The sequence below is a fragment of the Prinia subflava genome, chromosome 1, assembly GCF_021018805.1.
Source record: "Prinia subflava isolate CZ2003 ecotype Zambia chromosome 1, Cam_Psub_1.2, whole genome shotgun sequence".
NCBI lineage: Eukaryota > Metazoa > Chordata > Aves > Passeriformes > Cisticolidae > Prinia > Prinia subflava.
The window spans coordinates 43,863,551-43,891,200 of NC_086247.1; the positions used below are offsets into that span (position 1 = coordinate 43,863,551).

At 41.6% G+C, this 27,650-nt stretch overlaps 1 protein-coding gene across 2 annotated transcripts in view; it reads left to right on the forward strand.

Moving 5' to 3' along the window:
• GAREM1 (GRB2 associated regulator of MAPK1 subtype 1) overlaps window positions 1–27,650 on the forward strand; it is a 102,545-nt gene that overhangs the window by 61,164 nt on the left and 13,731 nt on the right. The window contains exons 3-4 of one of the 2 annotated variants that reach the window (XM_063394870.1): window positions 16,611–16,741; window positions 26,123–27,301. In XM_063394870.1, the coding sequence (XP_063250940.1) occupies window positions 16,611–16,741; window positions 26,123–27,301 (1,310 nt within the window). The remainder of the gene's footprint in view (window positions 1–16,610; window positions 16,742–26,122; window positions 27,302–27,650) is intronic. The other variant, XM_063394877.1, reaches the window with a different exon arrangement.

Sequence of the window (27,650 nt, forward strand, 5' to 3'; positions counted from 1 at the left end):
GGTTAATTTTTTCTGCTAAATTGACAGTCGTGTGGGCAAGATATTTTGCTGCTGCTATGTATTGCATTTCCATCACAGGAAATTTGTAGTCAAATACAGGCTATTAGTGTAAGTGTGGGTGAATGGTATGAGTGAACATTCATAATGATTTCTTTGTAGAGGTTTGAAATTAGAGTTGGCAGAATTAATTTTTAGCTATATCATTTTTTCCTGGGAATGTTGAATGGTTCACACTTTTGTAGCATGCTGAGTTCAGTCTGAAGGTAGGCTTGTGTTTTGGGGTGTTTTTTTCTTAATTGAAAAGCTTCTCAGGTCTGCTATGGAAATAGAAAATTGTACCCGTAATAACTAGTGATTTAAAATTCCTTCAAATAACATATAAGATGTGTATACTTGTGCATTTCCTGTCCTGCTGGATGTGGAGCAATGATTTAAAATTTGCTTTCCATGTTCACAGTTCCTTGACCATACATAATCAGCTACCCTGCCCCAACGATTGTATTTGGAGCAGTTGTGGGGGTTTGTTTGTTTGTTTTGTTTGAGGGTTTTGTTTGTTTGTTTGATTTGGTTTGGGTTTTTTTAATATTCTGAGGTATGTACAGTTCTGAGTGTAGCTGAAAGATTGAGCTTGTACCAGGGATGTAATAAATTCAGGTTGATAGCTCGAATGAAACAAAGGAGTAGATTGAACTCCAGCTGCCCATCAAGATGTAGGGTTTTCTAAGCCTAGTTGGTGGCACTGAGTGATTGAAGGCATCCCATACAGGCTTCAAAGCACGGGGAAAGTATCTCAGAATAATTCTGTTGCAGAAAAAAAAAGAAAGAACTCTAAAACTTCAGATCAGTATGAGGGACAGAAAAGTTAAACCAAGTTTCTGAATACAGAATTTGTCTGTACAGTCAGTGAAAGAAAGTTTCCAGAGTAGCTTCAAGATCCTTTAGAAAGAGGGGAGGCTGCTGAAAAACATGGCAAGCAAATTGCTAGCATAAGGTAAAATACAGATGGAATATGCAGGCTTGTGTTCTTCCTTCAGAAAAGCACTTTTTTTCTTTTGGTGTTACAACTTTGTAAAATAACACCTACAGGAAGTGTTTTTTGGAGTTAAATCACCACGTCCATGGTGCTCCTTTGTATAGATGTTCAGCTGACAGGAGCTGGAGCACTGAATATTTCTGGATGCTCAGGATGGGCAGGTTTCTAAAGCTCATTGTGCTTTGTGTTGCTCAGGAACAGCAGGGGACAGGTGATGAAGGTGACAGATGAGCTGATCCAGCAGAAGCACTGTGTCATTTCTTTGTCTGTACATTGCACATGTGCAGTCTTTCTGCAAGGGTTTCTCAAGGAGACAGCCTAAACTAGTGAGAGAGCACTACAGCATGGGAGAAATTGCCTAATAACAGCTGAGATCCTTATTAGCTGTAGACATAAAGAAAGAAAATTAAGATGATTTAGGATATATTTTTGAGGGAAAAAAAATCTGATTATTCTTGCATTTCCCTATTGCCTTCACCTGTGAAGAAAGAATTACTTTATTCTAAGATTTTTAGTATTTGGAGATTGAACTCTCAGCTAAAAGGCTAAAAGAGATGACCCAATACTTGTTCTTTTTCACTCGCTTCTTTCCATCAATGCTTCTTGTTTGACCATGGAGGTAGAATCAGATTTCATAAGGGAAATGAAAATCTCATTTTCAGACAGATGTTGGATATCAAAACCAGACACATGTTAGTAAGCTTGATCTGATGAGCTATGCATATGGTTTAATTTTTTCAGTAGAAAATGTAATTAAATCGTCTGGTGTTCCTGGATTAGCCCGTAGAGCTTCATGCTGTAATCTTGTATGAAGATCTTAAGTGCGTGGTTTTGATATTTCTGGTATATGTAAGTGTTTTTTGTTGTGAAGGATTGGTATCTGGCTCAATTTATTTACTAATTAACCTTCCTTTTTTCACTGATTGTCAGAGTTAGTGTGCTTTGTGGTCATGGATAAACTTATCCTCTGTTGTTACTCTGGGAAGAATGCTTTTAAAGGTTGATTTCTCTAAATATTAATGCTAGCTGTGATGGTAGAATAACTGTTTTGTGTAGCACAGATTTCTTTACTGTATGTTTTCATAAGATTACTATGAAATTTGGGTCATCCTGATTCCTGGGTATGCCACTTCCTAGAGGAGAATCACAGAAAATAATTTCAAACTTACTCTTGCTTGTTTTTCCTTTATTAATTGTGGACGAGGGAGAAGGGGAGCAGAGAGGCGTTGGCAGACATGATGTTTGTCAGGGAAAGAGCGAGTAAATAAAATGCAAAGGGCCATGCTAATCCTTCAGCTCTGCAGGAAGATGTGTGCAGGCTTTGCAGATCAGACTTCCTCTAGAAACCCTGGAAGTGAAGCGTGTAGGGTGTGCCCACATACCCGCATGGATGTGTAAGAACATTTCTTTGCCTGTTTAACAACAGCGGGGACAGAGCAGCAGCCTGACACCTGATGGCAACCAAGGTCTGTGTGCTGGGCGTCCCTGGGAGGGAGGCATCCTGTGCTGCTCAGGGTGGAAGGTGGTGCTGCCATGCCTGCCTTACTGCTGTCAGACATGCTGGCTCAGGAGAGCAGGAGTGTATGATGTGACACTTGTATGCTTTCATCCTGTTTGGATGTACCACTCATCTTCTCCACTCTGGAAAATGAAAACAGCCACCTTTTTCCCTTGGTGCAGATGTTTGTCACTTCGTGGTGCTTGGCTACCATAAGGCTCCTTTAATGTGGGTCAGATGGAAAGTGTGCAGAGTGGTTTTCTGACTGCTGTCCAAGGAAAGCCTTGTGTCAGCTGGCATACTGCTTTCTGAGAGCTGGCCCAGCTGAGTCTTCCTAGAGCTGGCAAATGAGCTGCCTGTTCAGCCATGAGGAGCTGGCAGCAGGCAGGGGTGCATCACTGGGGCACGGCATGGTGCAGGGTAAGACATCAGGTAACTGCTGTAGGTATTCCGACTCCCAGCCACTTGGGCAATTCCAGCTTGAGGGGTAGCTGAGGAGGCCAAAATAATACGTGCTCAGTGCCTGGAGAGAGACTGCAGAAAGGAAAAGTGAATTGCCTGCTTTGCTAGCTCTCAATCAGAGAGCCCCCAGCAGACAAAAAGACAAAGATTGTACACCGGGTTGTATCTGGCTTTTGTTTAGGTGCTCACAGTATTTCTTGTGATATAACTAAATGTGTTTTGTGCTGATTTATAGGCAGGCACTGAAGCTTCTTTCTGTGAACCCTGCACCTACTCCTGGCCAAGCTGAGACCCTCCCTTTCAGTGGCAGGGTTTTGGTGGCAGGGACACTGTCCCCTCAGTGCAGCTTGGCGTGGTAGAAGGAGGTGGCAGAGTGAAGTGGTAAAAGATGTGTTGGTCTGCTTCCTTGGGGCAGGTGAACCTTCTCCAAGTGACCTGCTGCAGCACAGTGACGACTGTGCCACTGTGTCTGTCAAGGCCCTGCGTGCTGTTTGGTTTTGCTTTACTGGGTTTGCAGGAGTGCAGTTGAAAAAAGGAAGGACTGGACTTTTTTGAGGAAAAATGTGCTTCCAAAGAGCATAATTGATGTCATTTCAAAGGCAGGAGTTTTCAAGCATCTTTGTCTCTCTGTTTCCTATGTTCAGCAATCTCAACTGAAGCAGTCCTTTATGTTAAGCTGTTGGGAAAACTTTGTAACTCTGGCAGACTGATCTTATGATGAAGTTTTGGTTTTGAGTTACTTTTAGCTTAGGATGTCCCAGTTTTTCTGGTCCCTAAGCACCATCTGCCTCCCTTTCTAAATACCTACAGTAACCAATTCTAATTGTCTGAAACCCTAATATCCTTTTTTCCCATCCATGCCATATTTACAACTTTAAATCTCTGTGCTAAGGCAAACTACCTGGTATGGATTTAGCTTCATTATTCAAGGAATAACTTTTTCTTTTAATGAAAATTTTAATAATATTTTTCCTAATCTCAGAGGCAGATTTAAGATCACCTTGATTTACAAACCAAGTTCTTCTGCAGAAATTTAAAACACAGAATTTCCCTGGAATATTTGCAGCTGCTAATGTTAGCTTTTATACTTGGAAATCAGTATGTAATAATATATCTCATGATAATCTAGCAGCTGGGGAAGACCATGTGCACTCAAAGACAGGAGGCCAGCCACCCCGATAATTACCACTTCACAGCCCTTTCAGTGAAAGGATACAAAGTGGGATTGGTGCAAAAATGCCTTTCAACGGGAGGTGCCCCATATTAGTGAGAAGTTTTCAATAGAAACACAAAGACGAAAAATATTCACTAGTACAACTCTTTAACTCATGAATTATCATTTAGATGGAGAAAACAAAATCCCGTAAGTGGTGGTCTGAAAACATTTTTGGAATTAAACCACCCCATGTGTAGTCTGTAGCATTTTTTTCCATCAAGCTGTTTTAGGCTAGGCTGGCAGCCTCTAGTAACGGGTTTCATTTGGCTCTCAGCAAGCTGGCAGGCATCTTACAAGAGGGAAAAATTGGCTGGGCATTCTGTTTCTTTATACCTTTTGGATTCAGCTATGGTAAGTTGAACTGCCAGAGACAGGTTTAGATGGTACCCTCCTTAGTTAAGGTAGCGAAACAAGATGTGTGTGACGGAATGCATTCAAGAGAACTGAGGCAGATGCATATCTTGCTTAGATCTGCATTTTAGATTTATCATCTTTGTTGCCTTCTTGAGTAGCAGTGAAAATTAAATGAAGTGGCAGTGCTGAAGCAATGTGCTCTTACTCATCATCTCTATTCACCCACCTTTTCAGCTCATCTCTTCTTTCCCTTTTTTTCCCTTTTTTTTTTTCTTCTCCTGGTGACACTTCAGCACATGCTGTGAACATATGCCAAAATGCTCATTCTTAAAAGCTGCCTTCATTCATCTTGAGCTGTTATCAAGAGCTTTGTCTGCTTCGTGGGTAAATTGCACAGTGCTGAATCAATGTCCTCTTGTTCTGGAAACCAGACAATTCTGCCAAACTGTTGCGTTCATAGGGAGTGAGTGAAGAGATGGCTTAGCTCATGCAGAATGCAAAGATCAAAACACCTTCTGCCTCTCAGCTGAGGCAGTGATACAAACGTGACTGCTGATCCTAAACCAAAAAAGATTAGAAATGTTTGCTTGCTGCAAGTTACTTTGTATGCTTGATAGATATTCCAGCATTACAGATGAGAGTTTTTGGAGCATAAACTCCTATGTGTACTTCATCAAGGTGATTTTCAGATCATGTATTATTTTGGCTCTACACTTGTTTTAAATTCTTCTTAATGTAATTTTAGCTGTAGCTTGAATGTACTTAAAGCTGAATCCTCTCCTTGACAGGAAACCTCAGATGAATAAACCAGACCTATTGTGTAATTAAAGAGTTTCTCTGGAAATTGGCTTCATTTCAGTTTTTAAAATGTTGTTTAATTTGTTCCAGAAGTAAAGTGAACTTTTTTTTCAGAACTTGGTGATGATTACTGAGGGTCGGAGCTATAATAAATTTAATTCCTTCCTAATAAATTTAATTCCTTTCTAATTTAAACACGTTGTAAGTATGTAAACTAAGCTATAGTCTGCATTGACAGGCATTGACAATACAAAGTGATAATACCTTTCCAAAGAAAATTGTCTTTTTAATTACATAGAATAACAGCAACTACTTCTTTCCATTGCAGACACACAAATGTTGGGAACTTGTTTGAGTGACAAGTTCTGCAATAATTTGAGTACAATAGTTTAGTAGATTTATGTTGACGGAGAGGGGAGAAGAGGAAAAAATACAGGCTCTGCTAGAAACTACATATATATTCAGCAGGCAAATGAGATACAAGCTTTGAAACAATAAGCTGCTCTATAATGCACAGACAGTCTTTCAGGATACCAAGCCTCAGCTCTGAAGTCTCTCTACACATTGATAAAAATGTTTAACTGTTGAATGAAATAAGTTTATTCTGTCTCATGTTAAAGCCCTGTTAAGCTACTGAGAACTGACTGAGCTTCTGACTCAGTCATTGTTCCTGTTTTTTACAGCTCCTCCCATTCAGTTAATTAAAAAACCTGTTCCTGAGCAGGAGACAAAAGCACTTTTTATACAGAATTGATCTATGTGCATTTTAAAGATTTCTGCTCTGTGAATGCACTTTTTCTTTGGCTTTGTTTACTGCAGCACAAGTGACTGCCAGGGGCAGTGCTGTGGATGTGACTGCCCTCCTTGGGTGGAGGACACACCGTCCTACACTTGGGCCAGAGTGTGGTGCCCACGGGATGGGGTCAGAACCTGAAAGGCACAAAAGACTCTCAGTGAGCAAGAAGGCAATGAATGGTGCTCAAGTCAGACCACAGAAATGGGGATACTCATGTGGGAGTAGCAGGAGGAAAAAGATCTGTCAGCAAAAGAGCAGAAAGTGTAAAGGATGGTGGGTTTGCAGTTGAAGAAAGTGTCTTTGCACTGTGGCAGAAACATTAAGAGCTTGAGTTTTGGTGAGTGCTGGCTTTGAAGGTTTTGCCAAATAAATAAATAAAAACTGTTACTCAGTAAGGCCGAGTTAATGATTAAGATCAGAGATTGCTGCTGCTATTTTAGTGAAAGTTTTGACTTAGCAAGAAATAGAAGAATGTGTATGAATTTGTTTGGGAGAGCTGCTTTCACTTTGCAAATTTATTTTTTAAGAGATGGATACCAAATCAAAAAAAGTTGTCTGGTGTAAATCCACAACTTGCTTGTGGTTAGAATCCCTGGAATCCATATTGTGGTAAAAATGCACTTCTGCACATCTTAAATCTCTCCCTATAATTGCAACCTCTCAGTCTTTTAAATCCAAGTGAAATGATAGGATTCAGAGAAGGCCTGACACAGAGGCTGGAACCTGCATGTTTCTCATTTGCAGAAGTTGTCTCTCATCAGTGCAGTCAAATTTTGGTCCCCTAAAATTATTAGCCCTGTTTTCAAACTCATCTGTTTCTCTAAGAATTAAGCCTCTTCCATCTGTCACTATAACATTTTTCTGTTGCCACAGGTGAACACAGTTTCTTTTCTGAATGCTGTCTGGTTTTTATCTTCCTGTCAGTGCAAAAATTAATTTTCATCTTTTTGAACAAACTTAGGCACTGGAACTAAAAGAAACTGTTCCTCTAGAGATGCACGGAACTCAGGTCCTGAAATATTGCTACCCTCAGAAAATGCTCCAGTTTCTTTCATTGACACTTCATTTGCACAAGGAACTGAAGTTCACTGTTTAGCAACCAAAATGACAGGAGTGAAAGGCGGATTTTCTGTGAGGAGGCATCTGCTGAGGCAAGGGAAGGATGTCATTGGGTTTCTGTGCTCATTAGGTACTTGCAGTGCATAATCCCCATGCAGATTGTTGCTGCTGCAGACATCAGTCCACAGGAACAGATTTTGTTATTGTGTTTTCTCCAAATTCTTAATTACATTTTTTTTCTGAAATAAAAGGGAAAGGGATTTTCTCTGTCAACATTGAGGAGGAAACCTTACGCATTCATAGTTTCTTCTGAAATCAGTTTTAATGAGATGAGTAATCTGTGGTATAAAGGCAAAATATTTCAATGCAGCTGTGATACAAAATCCCAGCATGCTTGACCAACCTTTAACAGGTACTCTGCTATAGTCTGTTTGAACCTGCTTGAAACTAGTAATATTAATTTCCAGTGTTAACTAGGAGTTTATGCTGTTACTCTCATCTCAACTTTCTTCTGTGCTTTAATTAAATGTTAATCTGTTGTAGACAACCCATTTCTATTATGTATGTATGTCTTGAGTTGGATATATACTGATGATCTGGGGGGAGATCACCTAGCTATGACCAGATCCAAGGGCAGATTAGGTCTGTGTTGCTTCTTACTTGTAAAGGTATGTGATGTCTTTCACTAAAATAGAAAAATCTATGGGCACAGCAGTGTAAGGTTCTGTTAAGGGTCTTATCTGCCACCCAGTGCAAGGTTTGATGTTCAGTTTGCATTGACATATCTAAGCTCGGTCTCTGCTCCTTAGAATTGATTTTTAGCCCCAAATCAATGCTAATGCATAAGTGAAAGCAATGCATTTACTTAGTAAGGCAAGTGTTCCAAAGTATTGTAAGAACTGTAACCGTATGAGTTCTCACTTTTGATTCTGCTCATTTTCTTTTCTGGTAGTTTTTGCTAGAGGCTTCTAAGTAAGGGATTAAGTAGTCTTTACCTTCTTTACAAGTCTTGCTCTCTGGTGGCAGGCTGTTCTATTGGATGTTCTCATAAGGATCCTGGATGCTGCTACAGCAGGTTGGAGCCATAAGCTTTCAGTGACTATTAAACATTGCCATAACTGAGATCTGCATGGCTGTTATCCACTCCAGTACTCCATTCCAGTAGGGAATGATGCTCATACTCATACAAGGAAAGCTTTTGTCATTTGGCAGCTGCTGTAAAAGATAGTCAGCTCAGTACTGTTTCATGCAAGCTCTGGGTTGGTTTAGTTGGGCTTTCTGTTAACTTTTCTCTCTTTCTCTCGATCCCTTTTTGAGCTGTGATCAGGGTAAGTGCTGATACTGACCAGCAGAGCATCCCATCTTCATGTGTATGTCTTTATATTCTTACTCTTCGACAGGAAACTCACCAGCTTTTGTTAACAGCAATTAGGAAAATCAGTGTGGTACTCACCAGAGTCCTCTTCATGCTAAATTGAGTGTGTGAACTAACACATTGCTTATGGAACATACTCTGCATGTCTGTTGGAAACACGTGGGAAAAGAAGAAAATTATGCTAATTACAGGTTAGATCGATGATAATCCAGTAAGTTAAATCTAGTTAACTTACAGTCCAGACACTCAAAACATGTGACCCTGTAAAATGGAACATTTCATTGTGGTAATCTTGTATTTGTGATGATAATAACTTATGAAACAAAGGTTGGAGGTTAGGCTTGTTTTCCCTGTCTGTCTTTTTACATCATCTGTAACCTAAAATTCCCTCTCTTGCAATATCTGTGAGTTAAATCTGCTTTAAGCTATCATCAGTCACTGTTTGAACTGATTTTTCTTTGTTATGCTGCCAACAGAATCTTTCTCGGGTTTTTGTTTTTTTTTTTTGTTATGCTACTTATGAATCATAAAAGTAAGATAAGGAAAAAGAGAGTGCTAGGCTGTACCATCCCCTTTGCTTTGCCAGCATAGGATTAGAGGGTTTGATTAGCCATCATTGCCTTGCTGTGTGGGAAAGCTGGCTGGATTCCCTTCCTTGATCTCTCAGATGGTGTCTGCGTACGCACAGGTGATGTGTCAGTGGGCTGAGGCTCTGCTTCGACACGTCTCACCAGGTTGGGGTGCCTGACTCATTCTCTCTTGCTTGATTGGGTGTTTGTGCCACAGACATGACACAGTGAGGAATAAAGGCATTTAAGGCTTCATAATAACTTCCAAGAAGTAAAACTATTCATTCTGCAGGGCTCCTTCCCCATGAAATGTTACACAATATCTGCTGACTGAATGTGCCTTTGTCCCTTGCCCTCTGCTTTGCAGTGCTGTAAGTTTAGCTCCAGTACACTTGATGAATTCTTCTTGTGTTATGTTTACTTAGATCTGTCCCTAGTTCATGTTCTGTCTGTTTTTTTAATACATTCCCAAAATTTCCGGAAGATTTGGTATAGATTGGGACATAGAAGGTCCTCTTCTTCACCCATCTCCTCAAGAAAAAGTATTGACAGGCAGTTCTTTAAAAAACAGAAGGAATATTTTGGTTTCTGACAGCTGTTTCAAGGTGAGTATGCCTTAAGAATGAATCTAGTTTGTGTCCCAGTTGTCATCCTGTGGAAACTGTGCACCGAAGAGGTACTAGTGTCTTTTCCTGTTGTATTCTTCCCCCTTTTATAGTTTCCTGTATGCCTTCAGCAGGCTACAATGTGAAAATAAACAAAGTTCTCATGAATAGCTCCAAAAAATATCCTCTCTGCCCCCAAGCCTTTTTTTCCATAGCTCTGAGAAGCTATTGGTGTGGCAGATAAGGGTGAACCTGTGCCGCTGGGTTATCTTGCTCTTTCTTTGACTGAGGGGTTGAACTTACCATGGCACTGCATCCATGTTAGTTTGCTTCCAAATCCCAACCTCAGATGAAATCAGCAGCTCCTTCAGTGGAGAGTTCAGAGATAAGAGAGCAGGTGATTCACTTTCCTGTCTCCTCTGTGAGCAGTGAGCCTGCCTGCACTAGTCCATTTGTGGACTACTGTCTGCTCCTGCTGTTAAAGACAGCATTCTGTAATTCCATTTACACTTGCAATTTCTCTCTTTGCAGTGGGATTCTGCTGCTGAGTGTGCCTGCACTCTTCTCTCCTCTGGAGAGCTGGGAACAAATGCTCACTTTCAACAAGCTGAAAGATGGAAAAGGGAAGCAAGGCATTATTTGCCCCTCATCCTTACTTCTGCATGTCCTCCAAACCCTTGCACATTGGCTTAGTGATAGGTCCCTGAAAGAGCTTCAGTATTTTTTACACTGTGGTCCCAGTTAGCCACATGATAGCTCTGTCAAAGATTGTGATGGGTTCTTCTTCCTCTTCTCAGGTCTAGGCAACTACAGCCACTGCTAGGACAACACTTCTTGCAACAACAAAATGCCGCATTTAGGTGCTATGCAAAGACATGTTGGCAAATGTCAATTTAAATTAAAAGTTGACAATTTTTTTTAATTGCAGGTCAGGCTGAAGTGTTATAGCTTAATCTGTTATTTTAGAGTCTTTATTTTGCCATGCTCTCTCTTGATGGGCTAACTTATCTAAGGAATAGTTAGGGATGAAATAGCTCTACCATATGATCTAGTTGATGGGCTGACGGGGAGACCATAAACTGAGATTTCCTTCCATTGTCCCCCACTAAAATGAATTTATATCTGTATCAGGCATTAAGGAGAGTTAAGATAAAGACTGTTCAGGTGCATCTAAGAACCAGATGGGCTGAAATGTACTTTTGGCTTATGCTCTTCAACTCTGCCCAGTTATATCAAAGATCATCATTTTGTGGAAAAAAAAACAAAACAAAACAAAACAAACAACTAATTTGCTATCAGTGTTATGCACAGGAATGCTGAAAAATGTATGCAAGAACTGTCTTTTTCCAAAATGATGTTATTCTGGCAGGTAGAGCCTTTCCTTTTTGAGTAGCTCCGCAGTTCTTTGAAATACTAAAATGCAGTCAACAAATAATATGAAACATAAACCTCTGCAGTATTTGCTACCCTGCTGTGCCGTCTGCGTGTTCTTGAGAAGCACTGGGCCTTGCACACAGTCTCGTAGAGGGCTGTGAGACTCACTAAGTAATCAAAGCTGCTGAAAGACAATACAGCTCCTGCCTCCTTGGAGAAACATTTAGCAGCTAAGGCAGCTGAGCAGATGTCTCAGGGACCTTCCATGTTTCCTATTGATGACGTGCCTTTTTTTTTTTTTTTTAACAGAGTTTATTTTTCCAGATTTTCTTTTTGATGTTTGAGCATAAACGTCCTCTCATGCTTTTATATCAATGAAAACTTGACTGTTTGTCCAGGCAGTGAACGCCTACCATAGATAAAGACTGCCTGGGTCTAGGTACAGTACAGACACTGTACAGAATGAATATTTCTGTTTTGGAAACACTCCGGACTTCTGGAAACCGCTGGACTGTTTGAGGGTAAGGGGTAAATCACTGCGAAAACCAGGGGATCTTACATCACAGAAATAACCTGGATGAGCTGGGTTGGAGTTAGGAACGTATATAAGCCTGCAAGAGCCTCAGCAGTGGAAACGGCAGAAGCTGGGACAGAAAGGGCTGATTAATGCCCCTGCTCACAGCCATTCCAGGGCCAATCTGGCCAGAAGGAAGATGGACTGAATCTTCCTGCTCCTAATGGGTTTTAATAAATGCCTTCATAAACTAGAGAATAAGCACTGGTTTAGGTCCTTCCTTGCCTTTTTAGCTTTCCAGACTCATTTCCACCAGTAGTAGATTTACTGTCTTTGCTGTAAGTACCTTCACAGAGAAATAAGGATTTATAATCTACAGAGATAATATATACTAGAATGAAACTGTTCCAATACTGTGCCTGCCAGAGGCCAGACAGAAAGATAAAGAGATATAAAGCTTGCAGTAGTTGTTCAGTTCTCCCTTGCATTTGTCTGCAGAGGAATAGCCATACCTGCTCAGTGGACCATGCAGGTATTATGAATCCTTGATCTTTCTGAACCTTCGCTGATTTACTGCAGAAACATTTCATTATTCTTTTTGTGCTAGTGAGAGAGAAGGGTGAGCTTCTATAAAAGTATCATTTTAGTTTTATATTTGCTTTTTTTGTTGTTAAATTCCTAATTGACACAAAGTGAAATTTCCCTGTTGTTTGTTCAAGCTTGCTGTCAATTTTGTAAAGCCTCCCAATTAAATTGTGCCTCTTGCAAAGTATGAGAGATTTCCACTTTAACATGCAGTCAAGCCATACTTACGTCTATTAAACCGGTGTTATAGCTGTGCTGTCTGATTTTTATGGAGGTTTGAATGGAGACCAGGGAGAAACATAATAAGAATTTGTCTGCTTTCTCTCTGCTAGTTACTGACGTCTGGTTCAAATGTGTATTGTAGGCTTCTCTTTAGCCCTTCTTTCTCTCCTTCCAATAAAAAAGTCGTCTTTTTTCAATGAGGAAATAAACTTTTTAAAACTGTCTATAGAAAATCTCAAATTATAAACCCATCTTTTTCAAGGAAGAGGCATTTTAACATCTAGCACTGACAGCTCCCATGCACAGCATACTTCTTGATTTCGTAACAGGCAGAGATTAATGCTGCCCTTCTATTCTGTGCTTTGGGATCTGTGTGTACTCCTCTGTCGTCAGCCTCCTCATGAACTGCTGCTTATTAGCAGTGAGGGCACAGACGGCTTTGTGTTTGTGAGGCTCAGCTGAAGGACGGGGAGGATGGCACAGATAGCGACACAGACAGCTCTGAGCGTTGCTTTGTACCGAACCAAAGCTCCCAATGAGCATTTTCTTTTTCTTTTATTCTTTTTTTCCTTTTTTTTTTTTTTTTTTTTTTGGTTTTTTTTTTTTTTTTTTTTTTTTTTTTTCAGGAATGTGTAATTCTGCAGTAAAGAGCAGACTCTGCTCCCAGTTGCACACAGCCTAAAGCGTTTGTTCTGTGCTGAGGAATTTGAGACTTTTTTTGTAGAGCTTTGGGTTGCAGGGAGTAACTGGCCTTGTCTCGTCACTGGAGTGGCTGTGGTTAAATATATTACACTCACAGAAAAATAGTATTGTTATGCTTTCAAACAGAGGAACTAGAGAACCTAGAATTTAAGACCACTGTCTCGTTCAAAGGGCTTCATGAGTATTCTTCGTATCATGTATTACTCTTCAGTATTTTGTTTTCCTTCCTTGCTCATGTGAATTCATACTTTGTTACTATGCCCAACTCAGTTCACACTCTGAAGTGATAGTTCTCAATTTCTTTATGAACCAGCAGAATTTTATCACTGCATTATATCACAGTTTCAAAAAACTATATAGCTTCCGTGCAATATCGTATTCACCTCCATTCTGTGCAGTATCAAATCAGAAGTAACTCCACTGAGTTTAGATCAGTCTGAGGTGACATAAACTTGCTGTGGTTTGGGTTTGGGATTTTTTGCCATTAAAAACTCTAGACACAGCTTGCCACAAATGGCAGCCATAGCCAGGAATCCTGCAATTCAGACCCCTGGATCCCAAATTGGGCAATCCCAATTGGGCTGCATCCCAGTGGCTGTGTCAGTAGTCAAAGGGGATAACATTCAAAAAGAAGCACAGCCTCAGGTCAGCCCATGGTGAAGGAACACTGTATGACATCTGTTAAATTAAAGAGCATCCTGCCCTTAGTGACTATCTGACTACATTTACTGGCTCTGTGCTTTAGAGTAGTGGTTTCTCTGTGCTGTCCAATATTTCCTGGTGCAGCGTATAGTCTGCTGCTACACGATGTCCTGGCACATCCTGACTCCATGCACAAGGGCACCTGATTTCACTCAGCTTCCCAACTCCTCAGTTTCTTTTAGAGGAAAGTGGGGTGCCTGTGAGGGAAAGGACCTGTGCAGCTGGGGAATGTATCTTCCTCTTGGTTAGGCTGTGGCTGACAGGGAGATCCTGAAGACAGGATTTTCATGGTCTATGGCAGACCACGGATTAAAAAGCACAGTTCTCTCTGCATCTCTCCGTGTGCGTGCTTTGGCATCAGTCATAACTTTCCAGCATCAGTTAATGGAGCAGCCTTTCTGCTTATTTTTCAGATTCCCTTAGCCCAAATGTGTTGGCTGCCTGGCCCCTCTATTGCTTTGCATCCAAAAGGGCTCTAAGCGGACAGGCTGAGGAATTCAGCTTTAGTATGCTGGCATGCTTCTGTTGAGGATGTGAAGCATTTTTCCAAATGCTTGTTCTGCTGTCAGGTTTCCTGTGGCTATCCATACTGTCAGCCAGGTATAGCTTTATCACTCCTACAGTTTGTAATCTCAGAGATACTTTAAAGTTTGTGGAAAAAGAGTTTACCAAAATTTCTCAAGATAAGAGGGCATGTCTACAATGAAAGTTTTTGATACCTTCAGTAAGCAATTAAACAAATGTACAAGGAAGAAAACCTCTGCAGCTGCTAAGCCCAAACCCTCTTCCCTGCTCTGGGCATCCTTCAGCCATGATTTCCTCTGAGAGCTGTGAAGGAGATTCTGGGTAATATTGCTAATTGTGTGTTAAGTCCAACCTCCTTACATGACTGATGCTTACTCCTGTCTGAGGTGGGATGCTGCCTGAGACTTCAGTCTGACCCAGAGAAGCTATTCCTGCTTCTAGGAATGCTTGTAGTGGTACACTACAGGAAGGGCTTCCTCAGGTCAGACCAAAAGTCCTGTGGCTTCTACCCCAGTGCTGGTCTCCAAAGTACATGAATTGCCTTGAGTGAATGTCAAATCATAGCATGTCCTGGAGCAGACGCGAAATTGGGAAAACTCAACCGATTTTGGAAGCGTGATGAAAGTTACTAAAACACTGGAAAAATAGTCCTGCAGTGAGAAATACCAGCATCTCTAGTTACCCTGCTGATACTTCAAAACTACCATGATCACTTTAGACAGACAAAACATATGGAAGGGTATAAAGGAAGTCCTCTGCCTCGCGAGTTGATACTCAGGGTTACAACCACAGAGCTCTTAACATACTGATTAAAAGGGTGTGCACTTGGCAGCAAGTGCTAGGGATGGGCAGCAGTGCTGAGCCTCTTACTCTGGCACCTCTCCTGGAAGGTGGGTGGGTAGGTGCAGATGTGTGCACACACCTGGCAGAGGGGTGGGACAGCTTGCTGTCACAGGCATCGGGGCTCGCTGAGTTTGCGTTGTCTTCTGCTGTTGTGTGGCCTGAAATAGTTCAGTGTGGGTGAAATCTCCAAGTATGTCACAGAAGTCTCAAGCCTGATGGGATGTAAAGGGGCAACAGCATGTTGAGCACAAGAATGCTGAAGGAGTGAGAAAATATTTCTGTAGGTGGCTGACATCCTCATGTACTGATTGTATTTTAATTAAGTTGAGCACTATTTGGGAACAATAATCTAGTGCATGCATTGTAAATTTTAAAATTTGCAGGTTAAAAAAGGAGGTGCACTAACCATAGATTTTATTCAACCTTTTTCTCATTTTCTAAAATTGTTTCTTACATCCAGTCTTGCTGAGACCAGCCTTTAACTTAGTAGTAGTTACCATTTCTAAATTTGGAAATATCACTCCACTGATTTTAAGCTTAAGTCATGCAAACAGTAAGCTGTCTCAACTTTTCTTATCTCTCTTTTTAAAATAAAGTTTTAAAGCTTTGTTTTCGTAGTACACACAGGTGATTGATGTGCCTGGCTGTCCCTGGAAGGTCTGCCTGGGGTGGCTCCCTCCATGTTAGTTCTTGCCTTTTACAAGAGATAGAAAATAGCCAAAGTTTTCATGCTGGGGGGAGGTAAAGTTAGCAAGAAACACTTCTTTCTTGCGCTTTTCTGAGGACAGACACCTTCAAAAGAGTTTTAAATGTGTGTGGTTTAATATCTTACATTAGTTAAAGTTCTCAAAGGGTTTACTTTATCATTAAGGAAAGTTAGACGCCATTCCATTCTTAGACAACCCCAGAGGTAAAAGGGCTTAGGTTTAGCCTACCATTTTTAATAGCTGTTTGATGATGCTGAAAACAACCCCAAACTCCTAATGTTTATTGTTTTGGGGTTTTGTAGTAATGGGTGAGGTTTCTTTCTGTAAGACTTTTAATATTAAAGGCCCAAAAGTGCTATCTGTACACAAACTATGACACTGAATTAAGTACACAAATGCAAATGCCTCCATAATTATTTACTATTTCTAGAGACAATCTTTTTTGATTTCACTTTGGCTGCCACATGTTCTCTTGATTCTGAGCCAGTGAAAGTGGATGTCTTTCATGGCAGGTTCAGGAGACTCTACAATCTTTCGTCTTCTTCTTTGGTTGCTAATAACTGGAAAAACTGACCGAGCAAAATGGTGAAAAAGTTGAGCCAGCAGTTGCCACAGTGACAGTTGTCCAATATAAATATCTTACAATTCTTCTGTTTATCATCTGTTTTCAGGGCAGTTTAAGCTGCTGGAACAAGACCGAGATATTAAGGAGCCAGTGCAGTATTTTAACAGTGTGGAGGAGGTGGCTAAAGCATTTCCTGAACGAGTTTACGTCATGGAGGAAATAACATTCAACGTTAAGGTAGTCCCTGAATAAATATTTATCCCTGTCTAAATGATTAACTGTTGCAACCTTTATATACATGGCAAGTGAGCAATGGCGCTGAGTGGGAAGTGTGATTTTTGAGACAAACGAGCCTTTAGTGTTCCATGTTTGGTGATGGTGCTCTTTGGGATCATTTTTTCAGTCTTAAATCAACATGTCGTCTAAGGGCTCTCCTGCCCTATGGCACTTTGGGGAGCAATCCTGATGATCCATTCAATAATTCATCTAATTAGGATGCTCCTGCCAGATTTTAAACAAATGTTGTTTGTTGCCCCCTGTCTCCTCCCCCTCCAACAGTCTGAATTTCATTCTCTGCTAAGCAGCAGCTGCTTAAATCCCTCTCCAGAAAGCCTCTTTCTCAGAGAGCACACAGGGTGAAATGATGGGGTTGCTTGTCTCAAAATCACTGCAGCTAAAGAGCATTGTGAATAAAATAACAAAAATAACAAAACAAAACAAAACAAAACAAAACAAAAAAAAAAAAAAAAACCACAACCCACCAACAAACAAACAAAAAAATTAAAAGACACAGTTGTTCTCTGTGTGCATGTGTGTGTGTTTGTGCTCAGCTCTTGGGCTCCTGAAAGGGTCCCTGATCCCAAAAAGGGTTTGCTATCACCAAACACACTGCAGTGCAGTGGCATGAAACAGTGAACAGGAACATGAACAACTTGTTCTTCTTTGTCCTACCTACATGTGTGACACTGCACAAGGTAGGTCGGCTTTACTGTGAGAGCAGAGTGGTCTTCAGGCTTATCTGGTTGGTTTGAGCAGCAGCACCATCTCAGACTGGTAGAAGAGCATTCTAGAGCTGGTGTGCAGTGGTGGAGATCCACATCATGTACCCCGCAGGGGAAACCAGCTGATACTGCTGGTGTAAAACCAGTCTGGAATTTCCTGGTCCTATGTGTATCAGCATGGGGTTTATATAACAACATTTTAATGCCTTTTTCCTCTTTCTTGCACTGCTACAGTTGGGAGACAGCAGCTAGTTCACAATTTCTATAGGTGTAGGTGGTAGAGCTCATAGCTTAATTTACTCAGTGACAAAGACTCACTCCTTGCAAGACAGTAGGTTGTTTTTGTTTGTGCTCTGCATTAACCTGAGCCTGTAAAACAGAGGGTTTCATGAATGAAGGCTATGTGATAAAGTTGGAACACTTTTGTTTCTTTAGGTAAGGGAACAAGAAAATTTCATCTCTGCTCAGAAAAAATCCTTGTGACTGCTAGCCTTATCCAGAGCTGTGCTGTTATTTCTCTTTTAATCAATGACCAGACTAAGAGAATGGTGCAGTAGAATGTGCAGTTTTGATTTTCTAGTGCAAAAAGTATTTTTCTATAGGCTTGTTTAAACATAAAATGCCATATCTTGAGTTTAATGTGAGTGTTTTTAAAACCCTTTTTCATATGTAGCAAACTGAGAAATAAGCATAGCTTACTGTTAGATATCAAATCCGTTTTTAAAAGGTTTTATAGTGATACTCCTTAATGTAAATAACAGTAATAATAATCCAGGTTTAACCTAGTTACACAGTTATCTTGGCAGTATTCCTCTTGGCAGTTTTTCCAGTTTCATAGAAGTCTATTCCAAGGTTATCATCTTCCAAAAAATAAATGAACTTAGCAGGATTTATTAAAGTGTTTAATAACCCTTTACATGCAAGAGAATTATGTACGCTAAAATTTTAATATAGGAGAGATTCTGTCAAGCTGATTAGAGCAAAGGGAGGAATACTAAGTACGGTTGATTCCTGTCCAATGCAGGGTGCCTGTTTAAATTCAGGAGAGAGTATCAGAAGGTAGCTAATCCGATATAAAAAGAAAAAAGATGCCTAAAATATCTGATGAAGCACTTAAGATGAGAAGGAGCTCTGAAGTCTGGGAACTCTTTCTTGTTCCAAACGCTCAAGTCTTCAGTGGATAATTTTTGAAGAAGGAGCCTTAGAGTTACAAGGTGACCAGACAGTCATTGCCTGCTTTTGTCTGTGCTTGTTGAGGTGTGCCTGCCTGTGCCAGTACACCATGGTTATGATTCCACTCGGTGTGAACCTTGCTCCTGAGTGTAAATCCTTGGCTACTCCGGCAGCATTTCACAGCTACTGCTGCCATTCACCAAATGGCCTTCTCGCTGTGATGGGCTGAGAGATTATGTCCAAGGGGCTTGCTTTATTTTTGCTTTGTAAGAGTGGTTTAAGGGAAAAAACAGCCACCGTATCCTGGCGAGGCAGGGGAGATGGTTCTCCTTTCCTTCCCTGTGGTTTTGCAGCTGGACAGGCTTTCTGGGCAGTGTCCTGGGCAGGGGGTTGAGGACCTGCTGCGTGTCTGAAGGACAGCTCTTGCACATGCCAGCAAGTGCTGCTAGGAGGGAAAGGGGGGATCTTTCCAGAGAATGGCAAACAAAAATTACGGATGAGTACAACTTCTGTCATGGCTAGAAGTATTTACCAGCTTTTTTGTCCATACGTACTGTTCTTGGATACCCAGTTGGTTGTTTCAAGGGGTGGCCAGCAGCATCTACAGGCACAGCAATTTAGAGTGTCCTGGGGACAAGTGAATTTCACTCAGTCAAGAGTTTCATCTGTTTCTGATCAAAAATTAAGAGTCATTCTGTCCTTTCTTCACTGACCAGATAAGTGAGAACCTGTTTTGTATTAATACTCAGTGCATAATTGAAGAAGATTTTGCTTATGTTACAGCATTATGCTACAAAGATGAGAATTTTTTGGTTCTCCATTGCTAGGAACAAAGTACTAAGAATGTTGAGTTACCCCAAGACCTGTTCTTTGACTGAAGCAACAGGAGGAGATTTCTGCTTTCAAGTGCTCTGGTCTCATACAGATGGCAATGTGTACAAGCACCCAGGAAGCTATTTGCACTAAGACTTAAAAACAAAACAAGGAACAACCTGACCTCCTGCCCCACCCATCACACGGAGGGAAATTCACAAGAAGTTCCCTTTAAAAAGCAGCAGGATTATGTGATAGATTGAACATTGGACAAGCCAGGAATTCCTTCACTCTAAAAACCAGCCTGTTTAGTGTTGCAGGACACTTCAGATCCTCCAGAATAATATTTTTCTTCTCAAGATATCACTTGATCTCTCTGGAGAGTCTGTGAAGCTGTTTGCAGACACTTTCTAGGATGGAAAAATGGGTTTGTGAATAAGCCTTATAATGATTCTTTTCTTACTTATCAAAGATATTGTATGACTGGTGTGAACTTTTGATACCTGATTTGTTCATCTTTTTTAATGTAATCCTCTCTTCAGAGTGATTTAACCATGTTGGCCCATACAATGTGCATCTTGGCAGAAGGAAACCTGTAGTGAAAAAAACCACTTTTTTTCTTGTTTCTTTTTTTTTTTCTTTGGCAGGTGTTAATGCAGTACAGTGAAGCAAATTTGATCTCCTGATGGTAGTTCTAGTGCCCCTGATAAACTCACCCTGAGTTGCCATAAAGCACATGTAGAGTAGGTTGTAAATTACAGTGACATTCTTAAGTGCTGCAGTAGTGAAATGAGGTGGTGTGTAGATTTTGGCCCCAGACTTTCAGGCAATCCATAATACTTCACCTCAAGAATTAGTGCTTTAGTGGCCTTGTGGCTTGACGCCAGCCTTACGAAGCAGCAAGAGTCAGCTCCAAGCACTTTGGTTTTTTCTTCATTTTCCCCTTTGCCCCTGGTACACACAGGCTCAACACCTCAGTGTCTTGCGTTGGCATTGCAGTCCTGTGGCTGCCTTTTTTCCTGCTGGAAAAAGGTGGGTGGCTTGAGTAAGAGAAGCAGAGGAAGCAGAGCTGCTGCTGCTGCGTGCCTATGTTGAGGTACCTGTGGGAGGGGTCCTGCTCTGAAAGGAACCTGGATGGCAAGCGCCATAGCCTCGGTGGCTCCTGACGTCCCACACAAATAGACGCTCCATGTTACAGCCCTGCAGTGTTACCTGCCACATTTTGGGACAGTTTTAGAACACTGATTTATTTTAGACATCCTAAAAGAGCACTGAAGCCAGCTGTTAATGTAGCAATTAGGCAAAGCTCCTCTTATCCCAGAGGCAAATACATGTATTCTAGTATGAAGGCTTTCACTTGTTAATTCTTTTATAAGGCTTTCATAAAAGAAGAATGTGATACTGTCCTGCTGAATTTAGCCAACTTCCTTGAAAAAGTTTGCTCATTTTTTTTCTGCTAATAGCTCTTCTGAAGACTCTCTTTTACATTTAAAAAATCTTTTTCCATTTTTGTGACCTGTAAAAAAAATAGATCAGGTATATATTATCTATTAAACATCCATTGTGCTGTGATTGGCCCCTTGGCTCTAATAGTAAAAACCATATGCTATACCTATGAATCAGAGACGTCACAGTTACAAAGAGTTCTAACAACAAAAAACAATCCTAGTTGTATTTTTAAAGTGAATGCAATGCTTCCATTACTCTAATAAAATCTAGCAAGTATACCAACCAATGTAAAGCCACAAATGATTTTTATAAAGGTGTCCAATTAAAGACTTCTCCTTCGAGGTACAACAAATTAGAACAATTGGAGTCCAAGGCAGCATATTGACTCAGGTGTTACCAACATCTATTACTCCAAGTTAGCTTTTCCTTAAGCCAAAGAAAGAGTATATCAGAGTTTTTCCAAAAGAACGTTTCCTAAATAGTCATTCATTTCTTTTCTGATGCCTGTCTTCTGCAGGACTTAGAGTTGGCTTTTCAATGTTACTGGAATTGAGTTAGTCTTAAAATAGAAAATGTAATAGTGACTTAGACCACTGCTGTTTTGCAGTGTGTTTTGTAAGGTGTCTGTATGCCTGTAAACTTTCTGGTCAGCATCCTGGCATCAACAGTGAACAGATAGTATGGATCAACTTCTGGCAGTCAGAAGGGAGAAGGCAAGTATAACAGGAAGGAAGTTCTGGTTCTGTGGGTCTTCTGCATTCATTGTTCAGCTTGAATATCTACTAGTGATTCCTGGATAGCTTTGGAATGTAGTGTGGCAAGCACTGCCTCTGTCACAAAGCTGGGATCACTGGGTATTATCACCTGTTACCAATGAAAACTGGCTGGGAAGAACAAAAGAGGAGTGACTGCAAAGTAAAACTGCAGGAGTTGTTCTTACAGTGCATTGGAACATTATTGTTAAAATGTATAAAGCTCTCATTGGACATGTGATGTAGCTGAGTGAAAGCTTCTTGGGAGTTTTCTACCTTCTGTAGCATACCTCTTTTCCAGAATTATTATGAGACTTCAGGAGCTTACCACAAAAATGTGTGATTATTTCTGCACTAGTCTGTGATCTGGATCACCTTAACTGCCATTCTGCACTGCTGTCTCATGTCTATCATATACCAGTGATATGTTTTGTCACATTTGCTAGCTGGGAGCTGCCACTAGCAGGTCCCAGTGTCTGAAGTAGTGTAGGGCTCTGCTACATCCTGCTGCATTCCAGGTGCATAGCAGGAAGAGAGGGTGCCCAGAGAATGCTTTCAGCAGGATTGTGGAGATGGAAATCCTGCTGAGTCGGTGCTGAAAGCTTAGAGGGTAGAGGGAGGTGGGTCTGGTGTGGGACTACCCATCCTGCCTTCTAGCAATAATTTATGATATGCACTTCCATGTTGTCTATAAGTGTACTATTTGGCATAGAACCATAGAATCATTTAAGTCGGAAAAGACCTTTGAGATCATCAAGTCCATCCATTAACCCAGCACTGCCAAGTCCAGCAGTAAACTATGTCCCTAAGTGCCACGTCTTCACGTCTTATAAATGCTTCCAGGAATGGTGACACACCACTTTCCTGGGAAGCCTGTTCCAGTCAGTGACAACCCTTTTGGTAAAGAATTTTTTCCTGATATCCAATCTAAACCTCCCCTGGTGCAACTTGAGGCCATTTCCTCTTGTCCCATCTGTTCTTAGGAAATGCTCTGCATGACTAATTCCTGGGCTTCTGGAGGCCCTGTGAAGCTCACCAAAGGCAGTGTAAAGCCAAGCTAAAGTCCATGGCTCTTGGTTGATTTTTCTGTGAGTTTTGTGGCTGTTGATAAAGTGAAATGTTTGAGTGAACAAGACAGAACAAGTCTGATTTTCATATGTCATTGTTACAAGGACAAAGTAAGGATCATTTAGCCTAATGATCTGAAGAACAAAAGCTGAGCAATATCTGTGCACTGTTATGTGTATTGAGAGAGATAGATATGATATGTATGGTGTATCTTCATTGTCAATATTCTGGAACACATATTTACCTACCATTTACCTACCCATTTTAAAGTATATGTAGCCTGGTGGGATTTATCAGCAATCTTAACATCACTATAATTTAGTGGATAGAGATAAATTTCTGGGGTCTTAGACTTTTAATTTCCTGTTTTCAGTTTTTAATATAATTTTGAACAGCAACTAATACCTTATATTTTTTGTTTAGAAGGTAGAATGCAGAAAAGAATTTTTCTCAGAATGCTATAGTAGGACTATGACATCATCTTTCTTTTCATAGAATATCATAGAATGTACTGAGTTGGAAGGGACCCACAAGAAACACCAAGTCCAACTTACTGTCTTGCACAGGACACCCCAAGAGTCACACCATGTGCCTGAGAGCATTGTCCAAATGCTTCTTGAACTTTTGTCAAGCTTTGTGCTGTGACCACTTCCCTCGGGAGCCTGTTTCAGTGCCCCAACACCCTTTGGGTGAAACACCTTTTCCTGATGGCCAACCTAAACCTCCCCTGACACAACTTCAGGCCATTCCCTTGGGTCCTGTCACTGGTTACACAGAGATCAGTGCCTGCTCCTGTTCTTCCCCTCATGAGGAAGTTGTACCTGCAGTGAGGTCTCCCCTCAGTCTCCTCTTCTCCAGGCTGAACAGACCAAGTGACCTCAGCTGTTCTTCGTACAGCTTTTTCTCAAGGCCCTTCACATCCTCATGGTCCTCCTTTGGATGTTCCCTAAGAGCTTAATGCCTTTTTTATATTGTCGCACCCAAAACTGCCCCCAGCACTCGAGGTGAGGCTGCCCCAGTGCAGAGCAGGGCAGGACAATCCCCTTGCTTGCCCAGCTGCTGATGCTGTGCCTGATGCACCCCAGGGCAGGGCTGGCCCTCCTGGCTGCCAGGGCACTGCTGACTCACCTTCAACTTCTCATGGACCAGGAACCCCAGGTCCCTTTCTACAGTGCTGCTCTCAGCATATCATTTCCCCATCTGTGAATACATCAAGGGTTAAATTCAGTCTTACTTCACCTGTAGTGATACTGTGACTGTATTTTTTTAACAATGAAAGAATGTTTTCCAGTGTTTTTAGTTGAAAATAATTTTGTCTTTAAACATGCCGGTTGATTCTAGAAGCCCATTTGCTGTTTGGCTGGTTGTAGTGGATGACATCAATCAGTAGCTGCTCCTCAAGACCTTCATTGTAGAGCTCAGCTGTTTAGTTACCTCTGTGGTTTCACGTCTGACCCACCGTTTCCTCCTACAGTGGCTTGTTTGTTTGTGAATCACCAGGGAACTCTAAGTTGGCCAAGGAGGAGCTCCCACAGCTGTAGGTTGTGACACCTCCCTCACTCCAGACAGTGTCCCACGAGTAGTGAGGAAAAGCTGTGATCGTGCAGCATCAAGTGACGAGTCCTGCAGTGTAGGTGGCATTGTCAAAGCAGCTGTTTGCAGGGACTTGTTGATTCTAGAAACCAATAGTCTTAGAGGAAACACCCTCTCAGAAAGAGAAGGGGGAGGTTGCATGGTACAGGCACAGAGCCGTGTGTGTCGTCAGCCCTTATCAGTCCCTCGAAGGCAGGGCTGTGTGGCTGCAGCTCCAGTGCAGGGCTCTGTGACAGTTCAGTGAGAAACCAGCAATGAACGTCACACGGGCGTTATCGGCAAAAGAACGCCCCCGTGCTTTCCTTTCACGCCGTGGTGTTTCAAACTGCTGTCAGGCCAGCAGTGCAAACTGTGAATGAGTACTACTACCATAAATCCTAGTGGTTTCCTGGATTAGACCAATTAGTGTTTGTGTAGATAATTCAGGGTTTGAATGACTTCCTCTCCGGAAGCCCCGAGCCTGAAGTGCTAAGGCAGCACACCTCGCCTGAGCTGCCTGTGCAATTGCTCCGAGAGGCTTGCAGAAGATAATCACAGTTCTGCAAACACGGAGGGATTGCAGGTCACATCTTACAAGAGGAAGCATTATTCACTGCTCTTGTCAGTTATTAACTTGCTGCAATTACAGCTTTGATTTCATGCGGTGGCTGTTGTGTGATGATACCAGGGTTTGAAGCCTGGAGTTCGAATATCACTCAAGTCCATGAAGTCTTTAGGGGTTTTGGAGGTGAGGAAGGGATATACAATTTTAGCATGTGTTTTCATTGGCAATTTCTTTAGCATGTTCAGTTTCTCAAATAAAATGCTCTATAACAGATCAGTGGTGTTTATCTGGTTCACCTTCATTTATGAGTAGGGATTCATTATCTGCTGCTACCAAAGAATTGGGTGGGTTCTGTTAGGTCCCTGAAAAGGGCTTTTCATGCTAAACCACTCAAATATGAGGCAGAGCGATCTTGTCTATAAAGAGTTATTTCACTCGTAAGGAAATAACTTCAGGAGCAAATGAGCCTTGGACATCTGTTTTGTAGGGATTTTTTTCCTGGTACAATTTCCATACTAGAAAAGCTCACACATGGCTGTGCATATGTTGTTTAATCTCTTAAATTGCAATTATGATCAAAAAATGAGGAAGGAAGTGTATGACTAGGAGAGCAAAGCAGGGGGGGAAGTTAGGCATATGGGATAGACCGATATTCTTGATTTCTCCTTCAGGGAATAGATGTCATCTGTCATTCTCCTTAGCCTGGAAAGGATTATATCAAAGGGAGATGCTTCATCTGTAATGATGAAATCACCTTTTCTGCTCCTCAGGGAGCTGAAGATGGTGAAAGAAGTTTGTTTCACTCAAGAGCCTGGCAAATAATTCTAACAAACAGCAAAAACAAGGGTGTGGGGAAAAGATACCCAAGGGACTCCAGACACGGTCTGTCATAGCTGTGTGACACAAGCAGGTATTTGAACTGCTGGGATATATGGATTTGCCCTTTCTTTTAAAATGATTATATTTGTTCTCACACCTTCTTTGACAGTTTCAGGTGGCTCTTTCCTCTCAAGTAAGATGCAGTAATGTGCTGAACAATTTAAAAAGGTTAGTTAGCTGAGCTTCAGGTTAATCACCTTGCACTTGACCAGTTGGGTGTTCAAATAAAGCTACTTTCATTTTTTTCCTATACAGAGTCTTGTAAGTTCAGTCTCAAGAGATTTGATGTGATTTGAAGTATTGTCTTCACTGAGGGGAAACCAAATTTTTTATTATTATTTTGCAGGTAGCTTCAGGTGAATGTAATGAAGACACTGAAGTTTACAACATTACCCTTAGTACTGGGGATGAGCTCACTTTAATGGGGCAAGCAGAAATCCTTTATGCAAAATCTTCTAAGGAGAAGTCACGGCTCAACACTATCTTCAAAAAAATCGGGAAGCTTAATTCAATTAGTAAGCTAGGCAGAGGCAAAATGCCCTGCCTCATCTGCATGAACCACAGGACCAACGAGAGCATCAGCCTCCCTTTCCAATGTAAGGGCAAGTTCAGCACCCGCAGCCCACTGGAGGTGCAGATGCAAGAGGGTGAGCACACAATTCGCAATATAGTAGAGAAAACCAGGCTGCCCGTTAACGTGACTGTGCCGAGTCCTACACCAAGAAACCCTTATGACCTGCATTTTATCCGTGAGGGGCACAGGTACAAATTTGTCAACATTCAGACCAAGACTGTGGTAGTTTGTTGCGTGCTTCGTGGAAACAAAATCATTCCCATGCATTTTCCCTTGCACTTGACGCTTCCGAAATTTATTCTACCTGATAGCGTGGTGAAGGGGGAGCTGTGGCACGAACCCCTCATCCAGCACTGGTTTAACATATGCCAGGAGCAGTTTGACATAGACGAGTATTCCCGCGCCGTGCGTGACGTAAAGACTGACTGGAGCGACGACTGCAAGAGCCCGAAGAAGAGCCGGTGCACGGGGCACAGCCACGTGCCAAACTCCCTCAGCTACGCGCGGGACGAGCTCACGCAGTCCTTCCACCGGCTCTCCGTGTGCGTCTACGGGAACAACTTGCACGGGAATAGCGAGGTGAACCTCCACGGCTGCAGGGACTTGTGTAACGAGTGGGCCCTCTTCTCTCACGATGCTCTTCAGTACCAGGAGTCCGGGGACAGTAGCAGTGATTACCTTTTCCCTGAAGTTAGCGAAGAATCGATGTTTCTGCCTACGAAACCAGAGCTTCCTTACGAAGAGCTCTGGTTGGACCAAGGGTCTGGAAAGGGTGGTGATCAGCCTCTCTCCTGCTCGCTAAGTGAGAAGAGCAAGTGTGACAACTACAGAGGATCTTTCCGATCAAAGTGTGGTACTGCGTCTCTTCCTGTGCCTGCAACTGTCGGAACAGCCACAAAGTCTTCAGATGTTTCCCTACCTCCACCTCCAGTGCCTCCGAAATCAGAAGCAGTAAGTCAGGGTTATTTCTGTTTGTTTGTTTCTTTTTTTAGGTGGTGAAGAGTTTGCATGCAGATCTTTTTAGGGAATACTTGGTGGAGGGGGGAAGGGCACATACAGGGCAAGGGAACAGTCAAACTTTGCAAGATGTGCCATTTCAACTGGTTTCTTACTGTGTGTAAGTCATGTCTTTAAAATCACAGGAGTATATTTAGTATTACTGATTTAGTAGCTTAATCCTGATACTTTCAGGAGGTACTTATTTTGGATTTCTTGCTCACACAAACAAGGTCTAAGAATTGCTGAGTCACTTCATTCTCTTGCTTTCCACATCATCTCTCCGTGTGACCTCCATGTTTTC